The 21,947-nt window shown below is 45.4% G+C and overlaps 1 protein-coding gene across 4 annotated transcripts in view; it reads left to right on the top strand.

Annotated features, from left to right (window-relative positions):
- The first annotated feature begins 216 nt into the window (after positions 1–216).
- Positions 217–21,947, top strand: part of LOC141941197 (uncharacterized) — a 61,381-nt gene continuing 39,650 nt past the window's right edge. For 3 of the 4 annotated variants that reach the window (XM_074863508.1, XM_074863507.1, XM_074863506.1), the window contains exons 1-3: positions 217–780; positions 19,533–19,608; positions 20,896–21,386. In XM_074863508.1, the coding sequence (XP_074719609.1) occupies positions 676–780; positions 19,533–19,608; positions 20,896–21,386 (672 nt within the window). In that variant the 5' untranslated portion in view covers positions 217–675. Of the gene's footprint in view, positions 781–7,858; positions 7,928–19,532; positions 19,609–20,895; positions 21,387–21,947 lie in introns of those variants that run through there. The other variant, XM_074863509.1, reaches the window with a different exon arrangement.

Raw genomic sequence — 21,947 nt, 5'->3', positions numbered from 1 at the left:
CCATGGCGGGCTGGGGTCAGCTACCGCTCCCCGGGGCAGGCTCCGGGCCGGAGGAGCAGCAGCAGCGCTCACGCCGGCGCGGCCCCTTTAAGCGGCGGCCCCGCCCCGCCCCGCCCCGTCCCGCCCCGTCCGGCCAATGGGCGCCGCGGCGGCCGCGCCGTTTGTTACAAGTTTCCCGTCGCGGGCCCGGGTGCGGGGCCCCGGTGCGGAGCGGGGCGGAGCGGGGCGGTGCGGGGGCCCGGGGCGTGATGCCCGCCTGGGGCTGACGGGGGCAGCGGGAGCGCTGCCATGAGCGGAGCCCGGGGCCTCGGCTAGGGAGCTCTGCCGTCCCTTAATAAACACTCTGCGCCGAACGTCTCTTGTCCCTCGCAGCACGCTGCCAGCTGGTACCTCCCTCCTTTCTGAAGCGTAACCGGGGAGGGGGCGGAAAGCAAAGGAAGTTTGGTATTTATTTTTCCCTTTAGGCTTTGGAAGGGGAGTCCCTCTCCCTCTCTCCACGGAGGGCTGTAGCACGGAGTGCGGAGGAGAGAGGGGCACAGCTGGAGGCGGGCTGTCCGGAGCCTCCCCCCCCCGCCCCCCGCCGCGGCGTACCTGGGGGTGCTGCATGCAAGCTCTGCGGAGCTCCTCCAAGCGTAGCAGCGGCGGCTCGGCAGATGTAGATGCGTGCGTGTGTGTATGCTTAACCCTTTCTTGGCTCCTCGGATTTGTACCATGCTGAAGATCCTCACCAAAAAGCTCAGGAACCAGAGTTTGAACGAAATTCAGCCTTTCCAGCTAAAGGTAAGAACGACCGGTTTTGTTTCGTTTGTTTTTTTACACCCTTCAGGTGGCTAATAACGGGGCCTTGGGAAGCGAGTAACTTGGAGTGTTTATTATGCTGGGCCAGCTTCCTCTCAGCCAGTGTGCTCAGTAGGAACTGGCCTAGGCAGTATTCTTGTTACTGAAGTCCTGTTCCTTTGCTCTTGGAGTTACCCTGCACAATTCAACAGGTAGTGTGGAGAGGTGGATAAAGGCAGATGTAGCTGTCTGTTACTTAGAAATATTTGCTTTTAACGGGGTTCACATTTAAATACATAGGCATTTGCTTGTCTGTGTAGTTACCTTTGGATGTGTGCAATCTGTAGTCTCCCAGCCCTTGCCAGGCTAGAACCCCACTGTGCTAGGTACTGTACAAACATGATTTGCCTAAAATGCCTTTCAGCTTGTTATTTGCATTTCTCTCCCTTCTGGTCCTGAAGGCCGGAATCTGAGCTGAAGTTTGCAGTCTGTCTCACTGTATTGACCCATGGCTTTCCAGACACTGCTTACATCCTTTCTTAGTGTTCAAAAGAAAAATGAGGACCACCAATTCCGGATAAGGAAGGAATATCTAAGCCTTTCTTACCAAATGCAAGAAAGAATATTTGAGCCATATGCAATGGGATAAAAATGGAGTCGTGATGAGTGAGTTACAAAAAATTACCAGATCCTGATTTGGTGAAAGTGTTGTGAACCAAGGGATACCCCCTGAAATCAGCAGAGTTACTCTGGATTGGCATCAGTAGTGCAGGAAGTATAGTGCCTGGCCCAAAATCAAAGAAGGGATCTGGGAAAAGTAGCAGCCCTCATTGCCCAAGTTGGGGGCTGGGGATCTGTATACCAGACTCTAGCGGAGTCTTTTGTATGTGTTACACAGAGGCGGATTGCCGTGTGGCTGCACTTCTGCGCAGTCACTCTGGACAGGCTAATGGCAACTTTGTTAAGAAGCAGTGCTGATGTTTCTTCAAAGTTTGCTGTGTCCGTGTACTTCTTCCTGTGGGGATTGCACATTCTGTGGTTCTTGGGACAGGCAGGCTTAGATTTTATTTTTGGAAATAAAATAAGGACAGTGCTTTAGGTTGTAGTGGACTGATTCAGTGCAGAATCTCTCTGCAGAGGCAGTGAGGGATTTCTTTTGAACACTGTTTTGGGGCCTTGTGGCTGTGATTAGCCTCTTTTAGCTTTATTGTTTGTCTCTTGGAGCCTCAGGTTGTGAAATGGTGAGAATCTTTGGAAAGAGCTCTCAGGGGTGTATACAGCCTTCAGGATGCTTGGGGGCATGCAGGAAAACCTGCAGGAGTGGGTATCTGCAGCCATTTTGTTCATATTAGTGCCAAGGTTTCATGCTGCAAACAGGTGGTCTGCATTTTTGCAGGCTCAACATAGAAGAGTGACTTAAGCTTGCACTGTTTCTTGCAAGGCTAATGCATAGACAGTCAGAGGTATTGCTGCAGCCTACTGTGGGGAGTGGTACAATGACTGGTTATACATGTGTATGGGCAGAAAGCCAGACTTTTAAACTCTGGGTTTATATATATTTTGTAGGCCTTTGGGGACTATGTGCAGCTGCCTGGTCTTGGTTGAGCCTTGTACCAGCATACTAATTGCTTAACTGAGCATGCAGTGCTCTGTCTTAGGTGTTGTGCCAGAGCTCCTCCCAGGTGGGGACACGAGATAGGTGTCCCAAGTGGTGAGCGGTGTGGGAGCTTCCCATGGCTTCACTGTGCATGGGCCCTGTGACGAAGCCAAGTGTCCTGTACCATCTCCCTCTACTGCCCTCAGATTATGTGGGGCTGCCAGGCGCGGACCGTACTTCTGCCTTCTCAACTTCCTCACGTTGGTCTGTGTCTGTGCAGGTCTGTACCTATTCTGGCATATATGGTACATGCATTATTTAAAAGGTCCAGGCTGCTGTCGCTGAAACCTGGTGAAAAGTTAGGTGTGAGCATAAAATCAGGTCTGTAGTAGTGTAAGTGGAGAATGAGCAACTAATTTGGATAGAATAAGAACCATCTGCATCTGTTGCCCAAATGAAGAGCCTTCTGAGTTTTAAACAGTGTGCTTAGCTGCTCTTTTCCTTCATTACCCACTTGCTTTTGCACTTTATCGCCTTTGTTGGAAGTTCCCAAATTCAAGGGAAAGCAAGTTGCTGTTACGTTTCTAGCTTGCAACATTATTATCATTAGATGAAGTCCTGGGAGACTGTCCTTGAGTAAATTGTCAACTCATTTTTGTAAACTTGGGAGATTTGACCAACCTTGGATTGTCATCCAAGTTCTGGGAATCTTTTCAGGATTAAATTTCTGCCCACTGTAAAGATCTCATTTTGGTACCATGTGTTCTGAATTGGTTTAGTGTGGCTGTGATAGGTCTTCCCCTACTTGGGGAAGCTGAGAGGCTGCCATTGCCTCCTGTTAAGTGAAACCAGGAGATATGCAAGCTTTGGGTGTTGATGTAATGGACTTTTCTTTTTCCTTACTAAAATTGGTCTTCAGGCAGCTGATAGCTAAGGCTGCTCAGAGGGCTTTGACTCAAGAGGCCTGCTGGTCTGTGCTGGTGGTGTTGAGGAAGTTGGTGTTCCTTTATTGCCCTTTCACCAGAAGTCACCATAATGGGGAGGGAGGGATTGACTGACGGCCATTTCACCTGCTGTTGGGTTAGCGTGTGCTGCCAGCAGTTTCTAGTAAGGGTAGCTGGGCTGCAAAGTGTGGTGGTTAGGGTTCAAATTTCAACCCTTAGCCCTGGAAGACTGGTCCTGCTGACCTTACTGTCTCCCCACAGGACACTTGTGCCCCTGTAGCGAGGGCAGCTAAGTGGCAGCATGTCTGCTCCTGAACTGTTGTGGTTCATAGTCCAGTGCATTGGCTTAGAGTCCTTCAGCCGCTGCAGCTAAATCCAAGAAAGGATTGTGAATTGGAGCCTTGTGTCTCAGCCTGTTCCACCTCTTGCTTCAATGGTCTGCTGTTATTCGCTAGAGATTAAGTCAGATTCAGGAACCTCCAGTTTTTGGCTGACTGTTAGAAATTGAGAGCCAAAAGCAGATCTGACTTTACAGGTTAGGGCTCATCTTTGATAACAGCTGGCAACTGGGTCTGTTCCAGAGCAGACTTTGTGGGACAGGAGAGAAGAGTGAGAAGAGTGTCCCATACTGCAGTGAAATGCTTCAGATAAGGAAAGTGAGAGAGGCCTGTAATTCAAGGCCTGAGTTTGTTGGTTGTCCAGTATTGGTCTAGTACAGTTTTTTATTATTTTCTTTCATAGTTTTGGACTGCTAGCCCTGAGAAGCTGTTCCTGAACTGTAAGTCAAATTGTTCAAGGAGCTTTTAAAATGCATATCCTGGGATTGCATGTGGGTTTATGTGATGAAGTACTGATACTGAGCCCTTAGAAGTACTCTCCAACTGATGCAGTGAGCTTTCTACAAATTAAATGTCTTGTTCATCCCTGCAACCTGGGGTAGAGGTTTCTCACACAAATGCATTTCTTCCAAATCCCTCTTCAACTTCTGTGCCCTTGCATATTTGTGTAGTGGCTAAAGTGTAGGTGTCTATTTTCTAAGCTTTGCTTGCAAGCAAGCTCCTTGGGGCAGGGAGCATCTGGTTGGAACAAGTCTGTGCATTGCCAGTCAAACTAAGTCCTTAATTAGTGGCCCTAGGTGTTATCAGAATGAAACAGTTGGATTGTGGTGTGTTAAAAAATTAACTGGCTGGAACACGTAGCTGAAGAAAACTGAGCACTTTAAGGGTGGCAATTCCATTCCTACTTTGCTGTTGACACAAACAACTTTGGAGGTGATACAATTGATGTTCTGATCCACAAAAGTTGTTAAATTACTTACTTGGCATATTCCTTTTTGTCCTGGGTAGAGATAATTAAGATATGTTTGTAGTTTCCTTAATGTCGATCAACAAAATGAAGTCATATGTGAGCTGTTCTGGTGACAGAACTGCATTTCTCTGCTATGTAATTTTAGCCTTATGCTTGCTTATAAGGGAACTGTGGACTAGGCACTAACAAAGCCACCATGTCAGCTCTCTTCATGTACCCTTGCGGGTTGTACGTGTGCATACATAGCGCTGGGGACCAGCAAGTCATGTCAGTTATTTTCTACTGGCATCTGCATCTGGAATCAGCTATGAGACTCCAGTCTGGCTGGCCGGCCCTGACGAGCAACCAGGAATCATCCTGGTCCTTCCTATATGAAGGGGATTCAGTAAGCTGTGCAAAGTGAACCTTGGGCTTGCAGGAAGTGACTTCTGAGTCACTGTCCCAGCAGTAGCTGGTTATTGTGCAGAGCCAGGAGTGTGTTATTTAAATTTTTTTTCTCCTCAAACCAATAAAGAGTGAAGTAGCATTGTTATTATTGATGCACAGTGGGTGTGCTTTCAAAGATCTATGTAAGGGCTCATGCTTTGTATGAATGATGACAGATTAATTTCCTTCTTTCTTTGGGTTGACTTCTTATCATGTGCTCAGCCAGCCACAGGTCTCCAGGCTGGCTGAAGACAACTTCACACAGTGAAAATTTATCTTCATTAGTCTCCTGTGGTCTATGAAGGTTTTCTCTCCATGTTTTTTTCAGCACATTCCACCAAACAGGTTCATTCCTCTAGGACTGGAGGACTCTGTTTTCATAGAGTCATCGACTGGTTTGATTTGGAAGGGATCTTAAGGATGATCTAGTTCCAACCCCCCTGCCATGGGCAGGGACACCTTCCACTAGATCAGATTGCTCAAAGCCTCGTCCAACCTGGCCTTGAACACTTCCAGGGAGGGGGCAGCCACAGCTTCTCTGGGCAACCTGTTCCAGTGTTTTACCACTCTTCTTCCTTACATCTAATCTGAATCCACTCTCCTTCAGTTTAAAGCCATTACCCCTTGTCCTATCACTGCACTCCCTGATAAGAGTCCCTCCCCATCTTTCCTGTAGCCCCCTTTAGGTACTGGAAGGCCGTTTAAAAGGTCTCCCTAGAGCCTTCTCTTCTCCAGGCTGAACAACCCCACTCTCTCAGCCTGTCCTCATAAGGGAGGTGCTCCAGCCCACTGACCATCTTCATGGCCTCCTCTGGACTTGTTCCAACAGGTCCATGTCCTTTCTATGTTGGGAGCCCCAGAGCTAGACACAGTACTTACTCCAGGTGGGGTCTCACGAGAGGGGAGTAGAGGAGAGGAATCATGTCCCTTGACCTGCTGGTCACGCTTCTTTTGATGCAGCCCAGGGTACAGTTGGCTTTCTGGAATACAGCTGGGTTTTTTACATTGAAGCTTTGCTTTTCTTCCTGTTAACACCTGTTAATAGATGCTTCTGGTTTGTCTTAATCTCACTTAGGAGGGGCACAAGCATCTGCATGAATGTAAGTGTGTAAGCACAATTTTGGCTATTGGAGAATCTATGAATATGCCTGAAGTTAGGCTTGTGATAATTTGGAGTAAACCTACTTAGTGGGTTAGAAATGCTGTGATAGATACTTAGCAAGGCAAAGAATAGAACAGGCAATCCCAGCCACTCAGGAGCCTGAAGTTTTTGAGACTTCTGCCTGAGGCGCTGTAAAATAATAGGTTTGCAATTCTTTCTACTTGGCTTCTAAGGTCTGAATCTTCAAGAATTGTCATGTTTCCTGTGCAGACATCCAGCACTCATAATCTCTTGTAATGACTTAATTCCAGAGAGTGTGACTTCAGACAAATTGCAGATACTGCAAATACAGCATGAAGTTCGTTGACAGTGGGATAGTTCAGCAAGACATCTTTTCAACTGGCCGCCTTTATGACTGACAGGAAAAATGGGCTAGATTAAAAAAAATAAATAAAATCAACCCCCTAGTGTCATGAAGAAATCTCATTACTCTTCCTTGTATTTCCCAATTCTTCATTTTTATTTGAATGAAAAATTGAAGTTTGAAAATGTAATACTATGTATTTAACTTTTGCATTTCAGTGAAAAAAGATTAATCCATTTTGCTTTGCTGGACAGTGCAGTTCTACTTCATTTCCTGCAGTCATGCACCATCTTACAGCTCTTGAATTTATGTTGCACTGTTTGGGATGCTGAAAGTTTTTCTGAGCAGGAAAATAGCTTATATTTGAAGTAAAAATAGAAAGGAGACCCAGGTCATAATTTATTTTAAGTATGGCTCTTGCAAAACAGTGCATTCACCTTTTTTTTTTTAAAGTAAAAAGCATCCACTTAGGACATCTCTGTGGAGTGGTGGGTGGGCAGGGCACTGCTCTGTTGTGGCGTGCCAGTCTGGCCAGCTTCTCTGACTGTTCCTGGGGTATGCCTGGGGTCACAGAAGTGGTTTTGGGATGCCTTATTATGGGAACCAAGGACTGTATTCTCTTTTCAGTGGGAAATGCACTCCCACCTGCAGTGTAGGCAGCACCAACACCACCTACCCACATGCATTTATCTGTAGCCCCTCTTCTCTGGTTCAGTGGATTTGGGTTGTTAGGTGACCCAACTCTTCCTAGCAACCAGCATCCCAGGTATGTGTGCACTCAGGGCTGTTTTCTGCTGCAGTAACTGTTGTACGTGGCTGTGGGCAGAGCCTGTTTGTCCTGTTGCCACCGTTGACCAGCAGAGTCAGCCAGCTAAGCTGTTCTTGCAGCAGCACCACCCACAACTACTCAGTGTAAACACCCAGGCAAAGATTTAGAGAAAAGCCAATTAGTTGTGACCTTCATCTGCACAGAAGGCATTCTCTGTGCAGTACGAACTCTGCTGGGACCCAGGCCTAAAAGTGGATGTAAAGGACATATGGCCCAGTGTACCCTTTGCAGAGCTGTCTCTGTGCCAGTCTGGGCACAGGCCTGTCCAAGCTGTGGGGACACGGTACACAGGCGAAGCATGGTTCAAAGAAAGCTTCTTCTGGACCAGCTTGGTCACTCCTTGGGGGTGGACAGCTCAGGGTGCTGCTGGGCATTTCTTCCCTCTCTTGCTATGTCCTTCTTGCTTTTCAGACCCATTATAACCACCTCCCTGCTGTGGTCTGGTCTGTTTGGACATTGACCTGGCCTCCATGTGTATCTCTGTATATAAATCATACTGCATTGTTCAGTTGTAGGACAGGCATTTTGAGGCTGAGGCATCTCGGGAGCTGGCTGAGGCAGAGGGAGTGGATCTTACATGGTGAGTAGTCTCTCTTCCTCCTCTGTAATTACTGCAGCACACCAAGTGCTTGACCAGGTGAACTTCTGCTGTTCTCTCTTTGAGACAGCCCTAGCATAATGGAAATGCTGCAACAGAGTACCCTTGTGTGGGTAAATCATGTGAAGAGCTCACATGGTTGCTTCTCTCGTCCAGCCTTGATGGCTTCATGGAGGGTGAAGTACTGTGGACTTTTATGAAAACTTCCTGGTGGACCTGGATGTAAGAAAGTATCTTGCTTGGAAGATTTTCACCAACCTGCCACATAGCTGCATGTTCAGTAATCCAAATATTTGGGTCTTCCTAGTTGTCCTGGATTAGCATGGCAGAATGTCATCTGGGGGTGGCAGGAGCTAAAAGCCCAAAGACGTTTATGTGAGTGACCATCAGCTTTGCAAGCAGCTGGTGTGGGTCAGTCTGTTTCCAGCCCTCTCCTCCTCCAGCACTCTTAGCCAGCCAGCCCACCATCCAGGCTCCCTGTAGAAACAAAGTCCTGCTGCAGAGCTCTTTCAGCTTGCCAAGGCTTGAGCTGTGGTGCTGGGAACAGAGATTGATGCCTGTGCCTCACTGGCATGCACCTTCTAAATGAGTGTTGGCAGTGAGGAGACGTGGTGGGGAGGTGTTCTTCAGGCATGGTAGACTATGAGGCTATGGACTGTCTTCCTCAAATGAGCTGCCATCACGTGGGACTGGCATGACTGGGATGGTTGGTCGTTGTACCCAGCAAACACACCTGAGAGAAGCCCTTTACAGCTTTGACTGGGATCCCCTCCCAACCCTTGTTCCAGCATCAGCCCGTATGAGAAGACCTAAGAGTTCGGGCTAGAAACATCTTCTGAGAAAAAGAGGAAACCAATGCCTGAGCCTAGGTGTCCTGAGGAGGATTTTATTAGTCATGTCTCCCATTTCAGAGATGGATTGTCCTGAGGCTTGTTGCCTGACTGCAAGGTAGACGGTCCTTATCTGAATTTAGATTTGTGAAAGGATAGGAGATGCCTGGATAAAGTACTCCCAGATACCTCAGTGTTCATTAATGTCCACAGTGAGAGTAGGCAGGCCTTGGTTTCTGACACTTCTAGGGAATGAACTATTGATTGGCCTTGGGTAGCTGATTAATTGATTTGACTGGGCTACAAACCTGGTTTTGAGCCACTGATTTCAAGGAGATCACAGAATTCAAGTTGCTGATGGCATAAAGATCCTATCCCCTCACATCATTTTGTTCAGAAATCTCTCTCCTCTTACTCTTTCCTAATGGGGTCACATTGTTTCCATGTTGCAGGCTATTTTTTATTTAACTGGTATTCTTACTTGGCATCAGAGGCCACAATCTGCCAAGCTCTATATGGGCATAAGATGAGAAGAAAATTTCCTTTGGTTGAATGGGGAGTTTCCCATCTTGAGGAAAGGTGCCAGACAGGCAGCTAGATCTCCCAGTTTGCTGAGAGTGTGTCTGGATGTAAGCTGGGAAAATATAAAATAATCCTTCCATATCCTGTCACCCAGTTATTACACAGAAAGCCAAGTGGTTGTTCCAGACAGTTGTCTGCAGCCAGACTGTTTTTGTGTGTGGGTTTATTTTTTTATAATTTTTTCTTTATTCCTAGGAGTTGATTATTCTGAAGAAATAAAAGTTCTTTGGCCAAAGACTAATTAACAGAAGAGACCAGTGGTATTTGGTGTGGAGCATATGAAGTGAAATAATTTAGAGGCTTAAAAAATCATCAGCTTCCCTGTATATATTTTTGTTCATAGAAAGCGCTTTATTCTGGCTTGGACAGAACAAGTCTTGGGAAACCCCTCAGTGGTATTTTGCAGAAGACTGCAGTGCAATGCAACTTTTCCCCTGTCTTGCTCCTGAAATGGTACATGGGGGTGCCAATTTAGTATGTGGGGCTTGGATGCTGTCTCAGTAGCTATCAGTAGCTCAGTAGTGAGGTGAGTTGGATCTGCAAGAACACTGTTGGGTTTTGTTCTGTGCATCCCCTTGTGTTGTGACATTGCAAGTAAATGCATGTGCTGTGGGGCTTGCTTCCATGAATGGGGCTTAAGAGCACCCATTCTGTTAGACCTACAGTCTGTTTTCCCCAGTATCCTGTCTCCTGTAGGCACCAGAGGTGGGCATCTAGGGGAGGCTAAGAACAGCACATATTTTGGTCTTGAACTTCTTGAGACAGAACTGCTGTCTGTGCATTAGTAGCCTAATGGACTTCTTTCACCTAAACCCCTCCACTTCCACCACCCACCAAATCTGTTAGGTCTTTGCATCCAGAACATCCTGTTTCACACCTTAGCTACATGTTGCTGAAGGGTCACTGTTGTTTGTTTAGAACCTGCCTCTTACTAATTTAATTCTGTACTATGTCTTGTGTATTGGAGGAGAGAGTAAACATTCAAATTCTGTCTTTATGCCACTTATCTCTAGCCCATCCCTCCATGTGTAGGGTGAAGAGGCCACCCCTTTGGCCAGATTCTCCCAATTAGGAACCACTTGGAATCACACAATGCCTACCAGGAAAGGATTTGGTGCAGTGAGAGCCATTGCAGGTTTTTACACGGTCCTCTTTAAAGATGCCTGACCAGATGGATCAAAGAGCTGGTCTTGAAGGATTATCCTATATTACTGGCTTGCTTCGTGACAAAACACAAGAAGTTTGGTATAAATCCACAGAGATGAAACAGCTTGTGTTTGCTTGCACTTGGAAGGGTTAATGTGGGATTTTTAGAGGAGGAGAAGCCTGAAATGTCTCATGTGCTCCAAATGCATTTTCCAGCCTGACTGTAAGGCATTGTTCCCTGTGTTTGCAAATCTGGCTAACGTAGTTCTTTATGGCTGAACAGAGGTGAGTGTTGAGTGAGGTCTCCCAACACAGGCAGCTTCTCCTTGGCTAATGAAGTATCTCCGGGCAATGACAGTTGCTCTCTTTGGGTCTTTTGAGGAGGGAATGGAAAAACTGTTACCAGATGTGTTGTTTATGTCAGCTGCTGTCAGCTGTACTTCCCTGGTGGAGGGGACCCATGCAACGCTGGGGTTGCTGTAAACTGTCAGAGAAGCTGGCCAGTGTAAAGGGACCTCTTCTCATCACAGCAATGTAATAACTGAGCTAGGCCAGTGGAGATGGGGTGTGAGTGAGGAGGGGTGTATTTAAATCCTTGTGGCCAAAGCAGGAATGGTTGATGCTGGTGTGAGCAGCCATCTCCCATCCTCCTCTCTCCCAGTATATGCATTACAGATAAGATTAGCTATGCTATAGGTGCCTCTCCAGTTCTAGGTGTCCCTTGTATTGTTTTCCCCTTGTGTCTGAGAGGGTTGTCAGCCTGTGATAAACAGTGCTGCTTTTAATCTGACTTTGTTTGGAGCTGAGGTTCAGCAGCAAATGGGCTCTAAGTTACAGATGGAGTGAAGTCACTGTATCTTAATGCAGGGTGGATGAGGCCCCATAATGAAGGTCTGAAGGTCTTTAATCCTTCAGGCTCCTTCTTGTCTTTCTGGACTGCTGTGCTTTGTGGTGTCAGTACTGCTGAATAACACTTCTCCTGCAGGGTACAAGCCAGGGGAATGCCAGGGCTCCATGCTGTGAGTTGTCAGAGGAGCTGACATTCTTTGCAAAGGGATCTCTTTGCAGCACAACTGTTTTGTAGATTGCTGCTTCTTTCTGATGGGTGCTTCTTGATACTTTAACCACTTTTTTTCTTTGCTAATTCCCTTCTGAACTATGTATGTAAAATACTATCTCCCTGCATAGGATGAGAAAGTTAACAGGTGAATGCTAGTTTTCCAAGAGAATCCTTGAAACTTGGATATGAGTTAGCCATAACCTGTTATCACATCAGCAAAGCCATGAGTAGAATAACAGAGCTGGTGAGAAACTTGTTGTGTGGGTCCATCACATGCAGGTGACTGCCAGCTGAGGCCAGGCTGTGCTGGGTATTTGTAGGAGGCAGAAACTGAGTGGTGGAAGAAGAGTAGGAGATTTGCTGGAGACTTACTAGGAAGTGGCACATCCTGAAACTTCACTTGCAGGTAGAAGTGGAGTTGGAGGAGTGTATGGTTTCTGTCACTATAGTAAGAGCTATAAACCTTAACCAGCCTCTTAAGCTAACAACATAGGGATAGTTTGAGAATTTTGTAAAAATTCTTGCTACCAGAAAGGATTATACATATCGCAGCATGGAGCTGCAGCATTCCTCTGGCTCCCATACTGCAGAAGCAGTCTTATTTTGTAACATATAGTGGTCTGAGAAGGCAAGGAGGAAATTGGAGGATTAAAGGCTCTACTTCAGTGGTATCACCTTTGTTACCAGCCCCCAGCCACCTGCTGAGTGAGGGCTGTGGTGACTTTGTTCTATCTGTGATTTCTAACATCATACCCTGTGAAATCGTGGCCCCAAGCATGACTGTGGCTATGGTTATACAAAGAGATTCTGGTTCTCATAGTGGCTTTGAGGATAAATTAACTGAATGGAGTTCTCTCAGATTTGGAGTATTTTGGGTACTAAGGACCAGAGTCTGGGTGTTTTGTGCCTAGGAGGCTTTTTAAAGTCTTTTTCTTTCTTTTTTTTTTTTTAAGCTGGTAGCATTCCTTTTGTGTCTTCTGTTGTCACAGAAGTTTGGCTGGTGGGAGGAATGTATGCATATATGTGGGTGCCTATACCATTGGTCTCTGCTGGGTAGAACTGAGTCTGTTCTAGTCTCTTTGCATGTACTGCCTTTCGGAGGTTTATCTTGAATGGATTTTAAAAGAATGATCTTGGTTTTGCTCTTCTAACAATATTTGCCCAGAGCTTTTGAGAACAGACCCATAGTTTCAATTGTAGGCATCAGCTGCATTCAGTTCCTGGCTATTGGAGAACATCAGATGGCTGTTGTTTCTGGTGACTATGGAGTCCATGTGTTCATGTACCATAGGCTTGTTGGTGTTGTATACCAGACTTCCCTAGAGCAGTGGTGAAGCATCAGGACTTGCTGGTTTTTTTGTTTTGTGAAAGCCCTCAGTGTTTCTGTCTTTAGTCTTCCCCTGAAAAATCATCTCGCTTGGCCTTGGGAAGAGCAGGGGGAGATTTAGAAAAGGAGGTTTGATGCAGACTGCTGAAAGAGAGCTGATGTGGGACAGATGAGAGAGTACAGAGCCTGAATGGTGTTTTGATCAGCCTCTTCGTGCCCCTTCCCAGTGCTGAAGCCAGCCCCACTGTACTTTTCTCTGCATAAGAGTCCTCTGATTCACTTCACTTTTGAAAGAGGATCCTCAAGCCTAGGGCAGTGCCCTGTCATCTCTGTATTTCTAGTCACGTTTGGTCACAGTTGAACTTCTTTCCAGGAGCTGTAGACAGTAGATAAACATAATTTTGCCATGCAAACAGTATGTTCAAAACACATGTATTAATTTGTCTATGGAATTACAGAAGCATGAGGGAGAAGATTTAAAACAGTAAGAAGACTACACATGCACCTCTTCCCAGCCCACCCACCACTTGTGTCCTTACTGTTCTGTGTAACCCAACTTAAGCCCCATGCTTCTGGAAATCAAGTTCAGTCATTGTTCCTCATAACAGAAGCTCAGTTTCCATGTTCTCTGGTTAATGAGTCCCACCACTTCACCCTGGCAGTTGCCAGTCACCATGTTTGCTTGTGCTTGTGTAAGGTAGACGTTCAACAAAAATGACATCTGCGTTGTTAAAACATTGCAGACTTGGCTACCTAGAGTGACTCTCTGCTTCCCTCAAATCCATGAAACCACAGACGATTAAGTAGACTCTGGGCCTCTGCAGAAGATGACATGTCTGACTAAATCTGCGGCATTCCTACAAAAATACGAATTTTGCTGTCTTCAGCAAGGGCTTCAAGTAGTGCCATGTCCCACTGTCCCATCAGTGCTTTCACTGACTCAGCCAGACAGCTACTCTGTCAAGCAGGACAATGTTCAAGGGTTATGAACCCTGGGTTTGAACTGTAGCTATTTGCAAGGAAATGGAGAAAGGAGTTTGAAGGCAGAGCTGTTATTAAAATTAAAAAGGAAAATGATAATAATAACAGGAGAAAAAGTACTTTAGAAAGCTTTTCCAAACTAGGACTGTTCTGGCTGGAAGTTTAGTTGTTGAAGGGCCCCAACTGTAAAACCTAGATCTAGTCTGGGCAGTCATATCTCACTTTCCAATATTTGAAGACTAAACTGAACTTAGTCTTTAACTCTGCTGCTTTTCTTGAGAAGAGAGCAAGCATTACAGCCTGTTTTACTAGCATAAATTGTTGCTGTAATGGTGAATATGTCTGAAAAAAATTTAAAGGAGAACTTGGGAAAGAAGTTAGATTCTAATTTGAAGGTCTGTTTGACTCATTCCTTCCTTTTTCCTCATGTTGTTCCATAGCTCAAAAGTACCTTTCAATGTCTCATAATCTCCCTTGTTTTCCCCCTCTTCCTAATTGGGAGTTTCTTATAACTGGGAGGATGGCACTCCCTCATTCAAGATCCGGCAGTGTCCCATGGCAACTGCAGCAATTGTTGACCTGGAAAAATAACACTGGGGAAATTTAGTAAAATGTTTTTACTGAAGCCACCCACTTAGGACCAAGAAGAGCTGGCAGCGGAGCCCTGTGCTGTAAGATGCCCATGTCTTCAGCAGCAGCTCTGTAGGCAGTGTGGCAGGGAGAAGGTAAGCAAGCACTGGTTTAATTTCTCCAATCTGAAGTCTGAAGAAATGAAATTTGATTCCCCATAGCAGAGATATCAGTAGTCATTGGTGAGCTCATCATCCCTTTCTGCTTTTGTGCCAGGAACCAGTGAGTGAGACCAACTCAACAAAGTCTCTTTCCAAAGCACTTGCAAGGGGGTTTACTTAGTTGCTGAGATTCCCTTGAGTGCCAGGACTCAAGTGAATGAGCCTGTGTTGCAAACAGCCTTATATGTGGCAGCACTGGCCTCTGCTGGGAAGCCACCTCCCTGGAGGTAAGCTCGCTCCCTCCCAGAGGGCGATTGGGAATGATGCTCTGTGGCTTGTGTGCATTCTCTGTTCAAGCTGGGAATGAAGGGGTTGCCTGTGGTCACTTGTATCTTTGTCTTGTCTGCTTCTCACGCACACACCCTCCACTGCACCAAACCACCCTGTTGGTGTTTTAGTTTTTTTAGGACAATACAGCCATTAAGTGAAGCCTGTTGGGAGAGATTTTTTTCTGCCTTAGGAGTGATATTCCCTTCTTTTGTAAGCTCCCAGATGACTCTTAATGTAACTACTTTTGATCATATGATAGCAGGCTAATTCTCTTCTGTAAGCAAAACTGAGAGGAACTCCACTTTAATAGGGTGGGGGTTGTATATTGTCTGTGTATTTCAGGACTTTGGACTCTAAGGGTGATGGAACCCTTTAGGACCCGGGCAATTCTGGCTGCAGCAATTGATAAGCAGCAGTGTGATGAGAAAGATTTTTTTTTTTCCTGTTTTTTATATCTGCTAGTTTGTCTTTCATGTTAAAACTTCCTTGAAGGTGTAAGCTTTACACTCAGTTCTTAAATACCATCTGGTTATTCTACACAAACCCATCTTTCCTTACTGGATATTTATGCAGAATCAAATGCATGGGGAAGTTTTGTCCATGTTTCCATCTGGCACGGTAGGAGTCCTTAGCCTGACAGAAGGCATGTCTGGTGCTGGAGCTGAAGGACTGAGGTGTAAGACTGAGATCCTCATCAACAGGAGGCTGCTGTCTTTGAACTTCAGATCTGATGCATTTCCTGAAGAAAGACTGGAGGGTGGATGGGTGCCTGTCCTTTTTCTGGCTTGATTTGTGCCACGGCTTCTAAACATCTATGTGAATTGGAGTTTTTCTTCTCTTTAATTTTGCGTATTAGGGTACTGAGTGTATGGAGCACAGTGCTGGGTGACCTGTTCTAATTGACACAGCTTGAGCACGGGCTTAGACTAGATGATATCAAGAGGTGTCTTCCAATCTAAACAGTTCTGTGATTTGTATGCTGTAGATGAAGCCATGATCTAGTGGGATCTTTGACATGGAGGTCAAGTTTTCTGCTATAGCAGTGCCACAGTTCTGAGTTTGTGAGGAAAACGAGGCTGTACTGCCTCAGACAAAAATAAATCTGTGGCTAATATAAGTCAGGGACTGTGCAAGGGAGGCTGGACACCTGAGACTGCTGTGTTTAGTGGAATGCTTTTGAAGAGAGAAAAGTGTTGCTGTTTAAGCCTGGGAAGAGTCAAGGGAGAGAGCATTTATCTCCTAACTGGTCAGAGCATTAGTCTTTGATTCCCTATATCTTTATAGTTTCTGGAAATTCTTGTTATCCATACAGACAGACAATCCTTTTTTCATCTTCCATTAATCTTTGCCTGTGTGGTGTACTATAGCAAGGAGTTTCATGTGTAAAATTTCAACTCTGCAAGATTAAGGATTAGTCTGTTATGAATGATGATTCTCTGTTAGGGAACATGGGAGCTAGGGTCTCATACACAGGAGCTTGGGAGACTTCAGTTCCCACAGCAAGGATATAATTTGTGGAAGATTTACTAATAAAAAGAGAATGTAACATTGCTAAAATAGAAGACCATGCTAAATGACAAATACGAGGAAAATGATGCCTCTGAAGACCAAACAGGAGGATGTTTGCATGTATGTAACCCATACAAGATCAGAGATGATAGGACTTCTGAAAGACAGTGCAGGTCATGGGACATCAGAGGCAATGAGACTTCTGGGTCTTATCTGTTTACTTTGTTCATGCACAAAATGCACAGTTGCTGGATTTTAAGACTTCTTTTATGGTTAGCCTGTGATGTATATTATGAAAATATTCTAATTTCTGAGGGTATTGTCTAGAACAGGGGGAATAATGGGAGAAACCAAGTCTGAATGTTGAGCTGGTGTGTTCTTCCAAAAGAAAAGGTGGGTGTCAGGAAGAGTGGTTCAATAGGTGTCTCTAATTGTCTTGATCCTGAAAAGCATTTGGTATGTTGCTTGTAAAAATCATAGTTGCTTAAAGAGCGGGTGCTTACTTTTCCATGGCTAGCATCAGGAGGATGATTAACAAGAGTGTAGGAGCCCCTTTTTTCCATGAAGCCTTTTGTCTTGTCCTACCACTTTAATTTCTTTGGTATATAGTATGGGATCAAATCTACAGACTCGGTATCTTTCTTGTTTGAAAGAGATATCTCTCTCAGGTGCTTTGAACAAAGCCTCTAGAGAAGTGTTTGAGGCAACTCACAGGGGATTAGTCTTGGGCTGCTTGTGGGACTGGGGAGGACTTAGCAGAGGAGAGTTACCAATATGAGACTAGGGCCTAACAAAATTGTATAGGGAGGAGTGAATATTTTGGAAGCCCCAGAATGTTAGGCATGAAGACCTTCAAAATGTCAATCATTGACTGAAATCCAACTTCTATCTTAAGCATCTAAAGCCAGTGACATTGTACAGTATCTCTTTGACCTGCATGTGCTAGATGTCATTGCCTTTTTTTTGGAAGTAGTGCCATGCCATGTATTAACATTTACATAGTACAAAAACTGGAGCTGATAGATTTCCCACGCAGAGCTGTTAAACCTCACTGAAAACCCTGCCACATCCAAATGAAAGGTTTTTATGTGGGAATGAGCCACAGACTAAGGTCAGTACCTCTCGAGTTAGAATTGGAGCCTTAGCTTTTGTAATGAAGACAGGACCTCTGTCTGTCTGTACAGCAGCTAGCACAATGGCACCTCAGTGTCAGCTGTCCCCTCTATGAACTACCATGGCACAAACAAGGTATTATACCTGTTCTGGGGACAGCTAGAAGTCTGTTAATTTGGCAGAGTTCCTCAGTGCCAGCTGCCTTTATTAAATGATGCATGTGTGTGTGAGTACGTACAAGAAAATTGTAGTTGCAGTGGGAAAAACAACCCCCTGCATTTACTTCAAGAATATCAGCAATGGGGGTAAATCTGTGCCACTTTTCCCATTCATCATTTGACAGTTGGGAAAGTAATTTAAAAACTATCAAGGAATGAAAATATTTTCTGTTTTCTTAAAGGGCAATGTAAATATAGAAAGGCAAAAAGTAGCTTTAAAAAAGGAGGAGAAAAAAGGTGTCAACAGGCTTTTGGGGGAACAAAACCCTCAAACAAAATCCTGGAGGATGGTCACAAAAGAGGTCTGTTGCCTTAAGAGCTATCAAATTCAGTATCAATCAGAATTTTTCCACTATTTCTGTTTCTCTGCATCAGCTGTATGTGTCTTTCATAGGCACCTAGTTAAGTTTAGTTGCTGTTCTGGGTCTCTGGGAGGCTGAAACACTCCAAGGACATTTTCCTAGGAACAGTGGTGGAGGTGAAATGGGTCCATATCAGTGTAATGGTTGCATGCTGCCTCATCTATAAAAGTCAAGTACAGCACATCAGACACTTTAAATGGAAACACTCCATGTAACCTTTTAAAACATATTGACACTGGATTCTGTTGTGGGCAAGTAGCTTGTGAGACTTATCTAAGAATGATGGGAGTGTTTGTTGTTCTGAATAAAAAGGTTTAAGGAATAATAAAGCTCATCTTGCCCGTGATTGCATTATTCCAGAACTGTCTTACAAAAGTTTCTTTTAAAGTATTGCATTTTCCTTTGACTTATTTGGGTTTGTCCATTGCCAGAGACACATATTAAGCTGCATAGCTCAGAGGTTTGATCTTATAACTTTCAGGTATGCTCTGTGCAGCAGAACAAGTCCCTTTAGGAACAAGGTAGGTAGGGTTTCCTTAAAGTGGGAAACTCAGCAGCAGTGGGATCTATCTGACCCACAAAAACTTGGTTACAGATCTCAACCCCTCTCAAGGGGCAACTAACAAGTTTGTTCAGTGTTAAAACGTGTTTTGAGTAAGTGGGTATTTAGGTATACAGCAAGTGGTTTGGTGAAGTCCATTGGCTGATCCAGAGCAAATGTTCCTGAAAATTCCTGGTAGACAAAATATGTGAATTGTCGTTAGTCTTGGCACATTTAAGGGTGTTCAGTGGTACTGTAAGATTTTGTGCTGGCAGGGACAGCATAATGTTGTTTGCATTTCTGCTAAATCTTGTTTCTTTCTATTACATTCTTCAGCAAGATGAGTCTGTACTTTGGTGGCTTGTGTGTGTGTGCCTTCAAGGGGAAAGTGTGGGTACATACATAGGATGGCTAAAGTTAACATGCCACTTCCATTTGTGGGTGCCTTGCAAGATGATAGTGCTGTTTACAGGATGTGTCTTTATTTTGGCGGTGAGTTTTGGAGATTCAGTTGTCCACATGTGGATGTGGTAGGCCATGATGGTTATAAGCTGTGTGTTTAGGAGGCTAAGGGCAGGGTATGTTCGTTGTGCTTGGGAGAGAGTTGGCGGTGCAGTAAGGTGGAAATAGTGGTAGCCTGTGTATTTTGTGTTGCTGCAAGTAAGAGATACGACAGGAGTTTGAGGTTGGGAGATGAGGATGTGTATGCAGGGAGGTGCTATGGCCACGTGTATGTGGTTAGGTGGGGTGGATGCCTGCAGGATATGAGAGGGGGAGTGTGGGGGAAGTGGCTTGGGCAGCAGCAGGGCAATGTTCAGTGTTCATGATGAAGCCTTTTCTTTCTCCTTGTCCCCTAGATCTCCTACCCCCCAAGTGATGAGGACAGCGACGACTCTGAGGGAGAGAACCAGGAACTTGCTCAGATTGACAGAGGTAAAGGGATGAGATACAAGGGTCCTGGGATGCTACAGCTGAAGTCCATTTTGCTTTTCACTTTTGCTCTTGGAAGTACCTCTTTCATCCCCGATGTACTACAACCAGATGCATTACATCAGTCACCTTGAAGGCTTTGAGACCTCACAGGGAGAAGCTGGTGTTATCAGATGCTGCAGTTGCACTTTTCTTACCAGAGACAGATGTTAACCACATAAGGCCCCAGTGCTACATACATGGGGTAGAGAAAGTCTACAGTTGGGCCAGCAGCAGAGCTGGGACTAAAAATTTATCTTCTATTCCATGCTTGTGTACCTGTGTCACCTTTGTTTTAGGTTTCCACTTCCTTGCCATTTTGAGTTTTAATCTTCACTTCCCTAATTCACCTGGACTCATTGACTAGCTTGCTCCCTTCCTCCTGTACTGTTGGTATTGGGCAGCCCTATTCTTGAATGTAGAGGAGGGTCTTTGTTAGAGGAGAGACAGATGCTCTGCTATTGGTTTTGGACCTGGTATGAGGCAGCTTAGAGCTGCAGGTGAAACCTGTAGTAAATGCAACTGTTGAGCTATGGTGCCTTTGCCATTTGTGCATGTCCTGTGTTTTATCGTTGTTTAGCCAAATTCAAGTGGATTCTTATGCAAAGGCTGAAGTTGTTAAATTGCTGACCCATAGGTCATGTCATGTCAAAATTCAAATCCCTGTTCCATGTGCTTAACATAGTAGCTCAGCAGAACAGGTAAAGCATGCCCAGCTTATGGCTGAAGGCAAGGCTCTCTTTTATGACAAGCCGTGTAATAGAAAGAGGACTTTTACCTCCAGAAACCAGATCTCTATTAATTTGAGCCACAGACATGCTGCAATAGAATAATGCAACTTACTTGCCTCCTCTGCCCTGAGGACTGGTCACTAGAACATAATGTTTTTAGCTGGAAGCAGGTGCCTAACACACGTTTGTAAGATCATGTCTTCTCCATTTTCAGGGGTTGAGGTGGGTGGCAGGTCCATGTTCTTGCTCTGCAACTAGACTTCCAGGTGGCAGTTTGCGAGGGGATGTCTAGCAGTCTGGTCTAAACAAAGGTCTGGAAACTTCCAAAGGGAAGCATTCAGCTGGGTGGTGTTTCTTCTTGGGAGGAAAAGATGGGAGAACAGCTCAGAAACTTACCTGGGAGGAGATAAAAAAAAAAAAACAAACCACAAAAACAACAGGTCAGGAGAAAGCAGCCCTGTTTATTAGGGCATGGGACACAGATCTGCTCTGCCACTCCTGTATCTCCTCCTCCCACCAGAGAGAAGACGGAATTGTACCTTGACCCCTCTGGCCACCAACCAGCTCCAGAACCAGGAGAACCAATGCTGCAAGGTTCGGGCCCTCTTCCATGCCAGCCTTGACCGCCACAGCTCAGAAGAGGAGCTGGAGCGCATCAACCGAGAGTTCGCCGCTGAGAAGCGGAAGTGGTCCCAGGTCAGCAGGCTTGCCTGCTGCAGCGACAGCAACAACACCTCCTCCAGTGACGAAGAAGTGAAGAACTTGTGTGCGATGTCCTTCCGGCCTGTGGCAGAGCAGGCTGATGGCCTGCACGCCAGCCCAAGCCCTGTGCTGTTCAGTGCCTCCCCTCCCAAGAGACTCCAGCCCCTAGTGCGGAGCCCAGCCTCCAGACCTTTAATCTTAAAAAGTGTTGGGGCGGGCCTTGAGCAAGTCATGCCTTGTAAGAGACATCGACAAGGATACGGGGATAAGGTCAGCAGGCCCAGCCTTGACCTGGAAAAAATGCAGCAGGTAAGGCAGAACTTCATATGAGGAAAGCAGCATCACTTGAGAGAAGGTGTTGTAGGCAAAGACAGAAGAGGGTTATTGAGGCAGGGTTCAGTAAATTAATAGGGTTGCTTTTTGTGATCATGTCTTCAGGGGCATAACTGGTACTTCTGCTGTCTAGAGTAAACTAGGCCTAAGTGTAGATACCTCTCTTGAGAGGTAAAGCTGCTGCTACTTGAGTGTCTCTTGCTACAGCTGGGCTGTTCTATTGCTACCCCCATTAGGAAGGCAGCATCTGTACTGTTGGGTTCATTGCATGACACAGGAACAAAGTCACTGGAGTTCACTTTTGTTAGGTTACCCCTGCTGCCATGATCTGACCCATACCATTTACTCCAAAATTAATTCTTAGGGGTGTATAAAGAAATTGTGATAAAAGTGGTTGTAGACTTGATGATAGATATCTCCACACTTCTTGACCTCCTTGAGCCCAAGACTCTCTTTATGCCTCCTTGGAGTTTTCCAGCAATGTAAAACAGTGCTTTCTGCCTTCTTGTAAAGTGTTAAGGTCTTTACAGTTTGCTC

Source organism: Strix uralensis, chromosome 3, assembly GCF_047716275.1.
Source record: "Strix uralensis isolate ZFMK-TIS-50842 chromosome 3, bStrUra1, whole genome shotgun sequence".
NCBI lineage: Eukaryota > Metazoa > Chordata > Aves > Strigiformes > Strigidae > Strix > Strix uralensis.
This window is presented reverse-complemented; position numbering and strand designations above follow the sequence as displayed.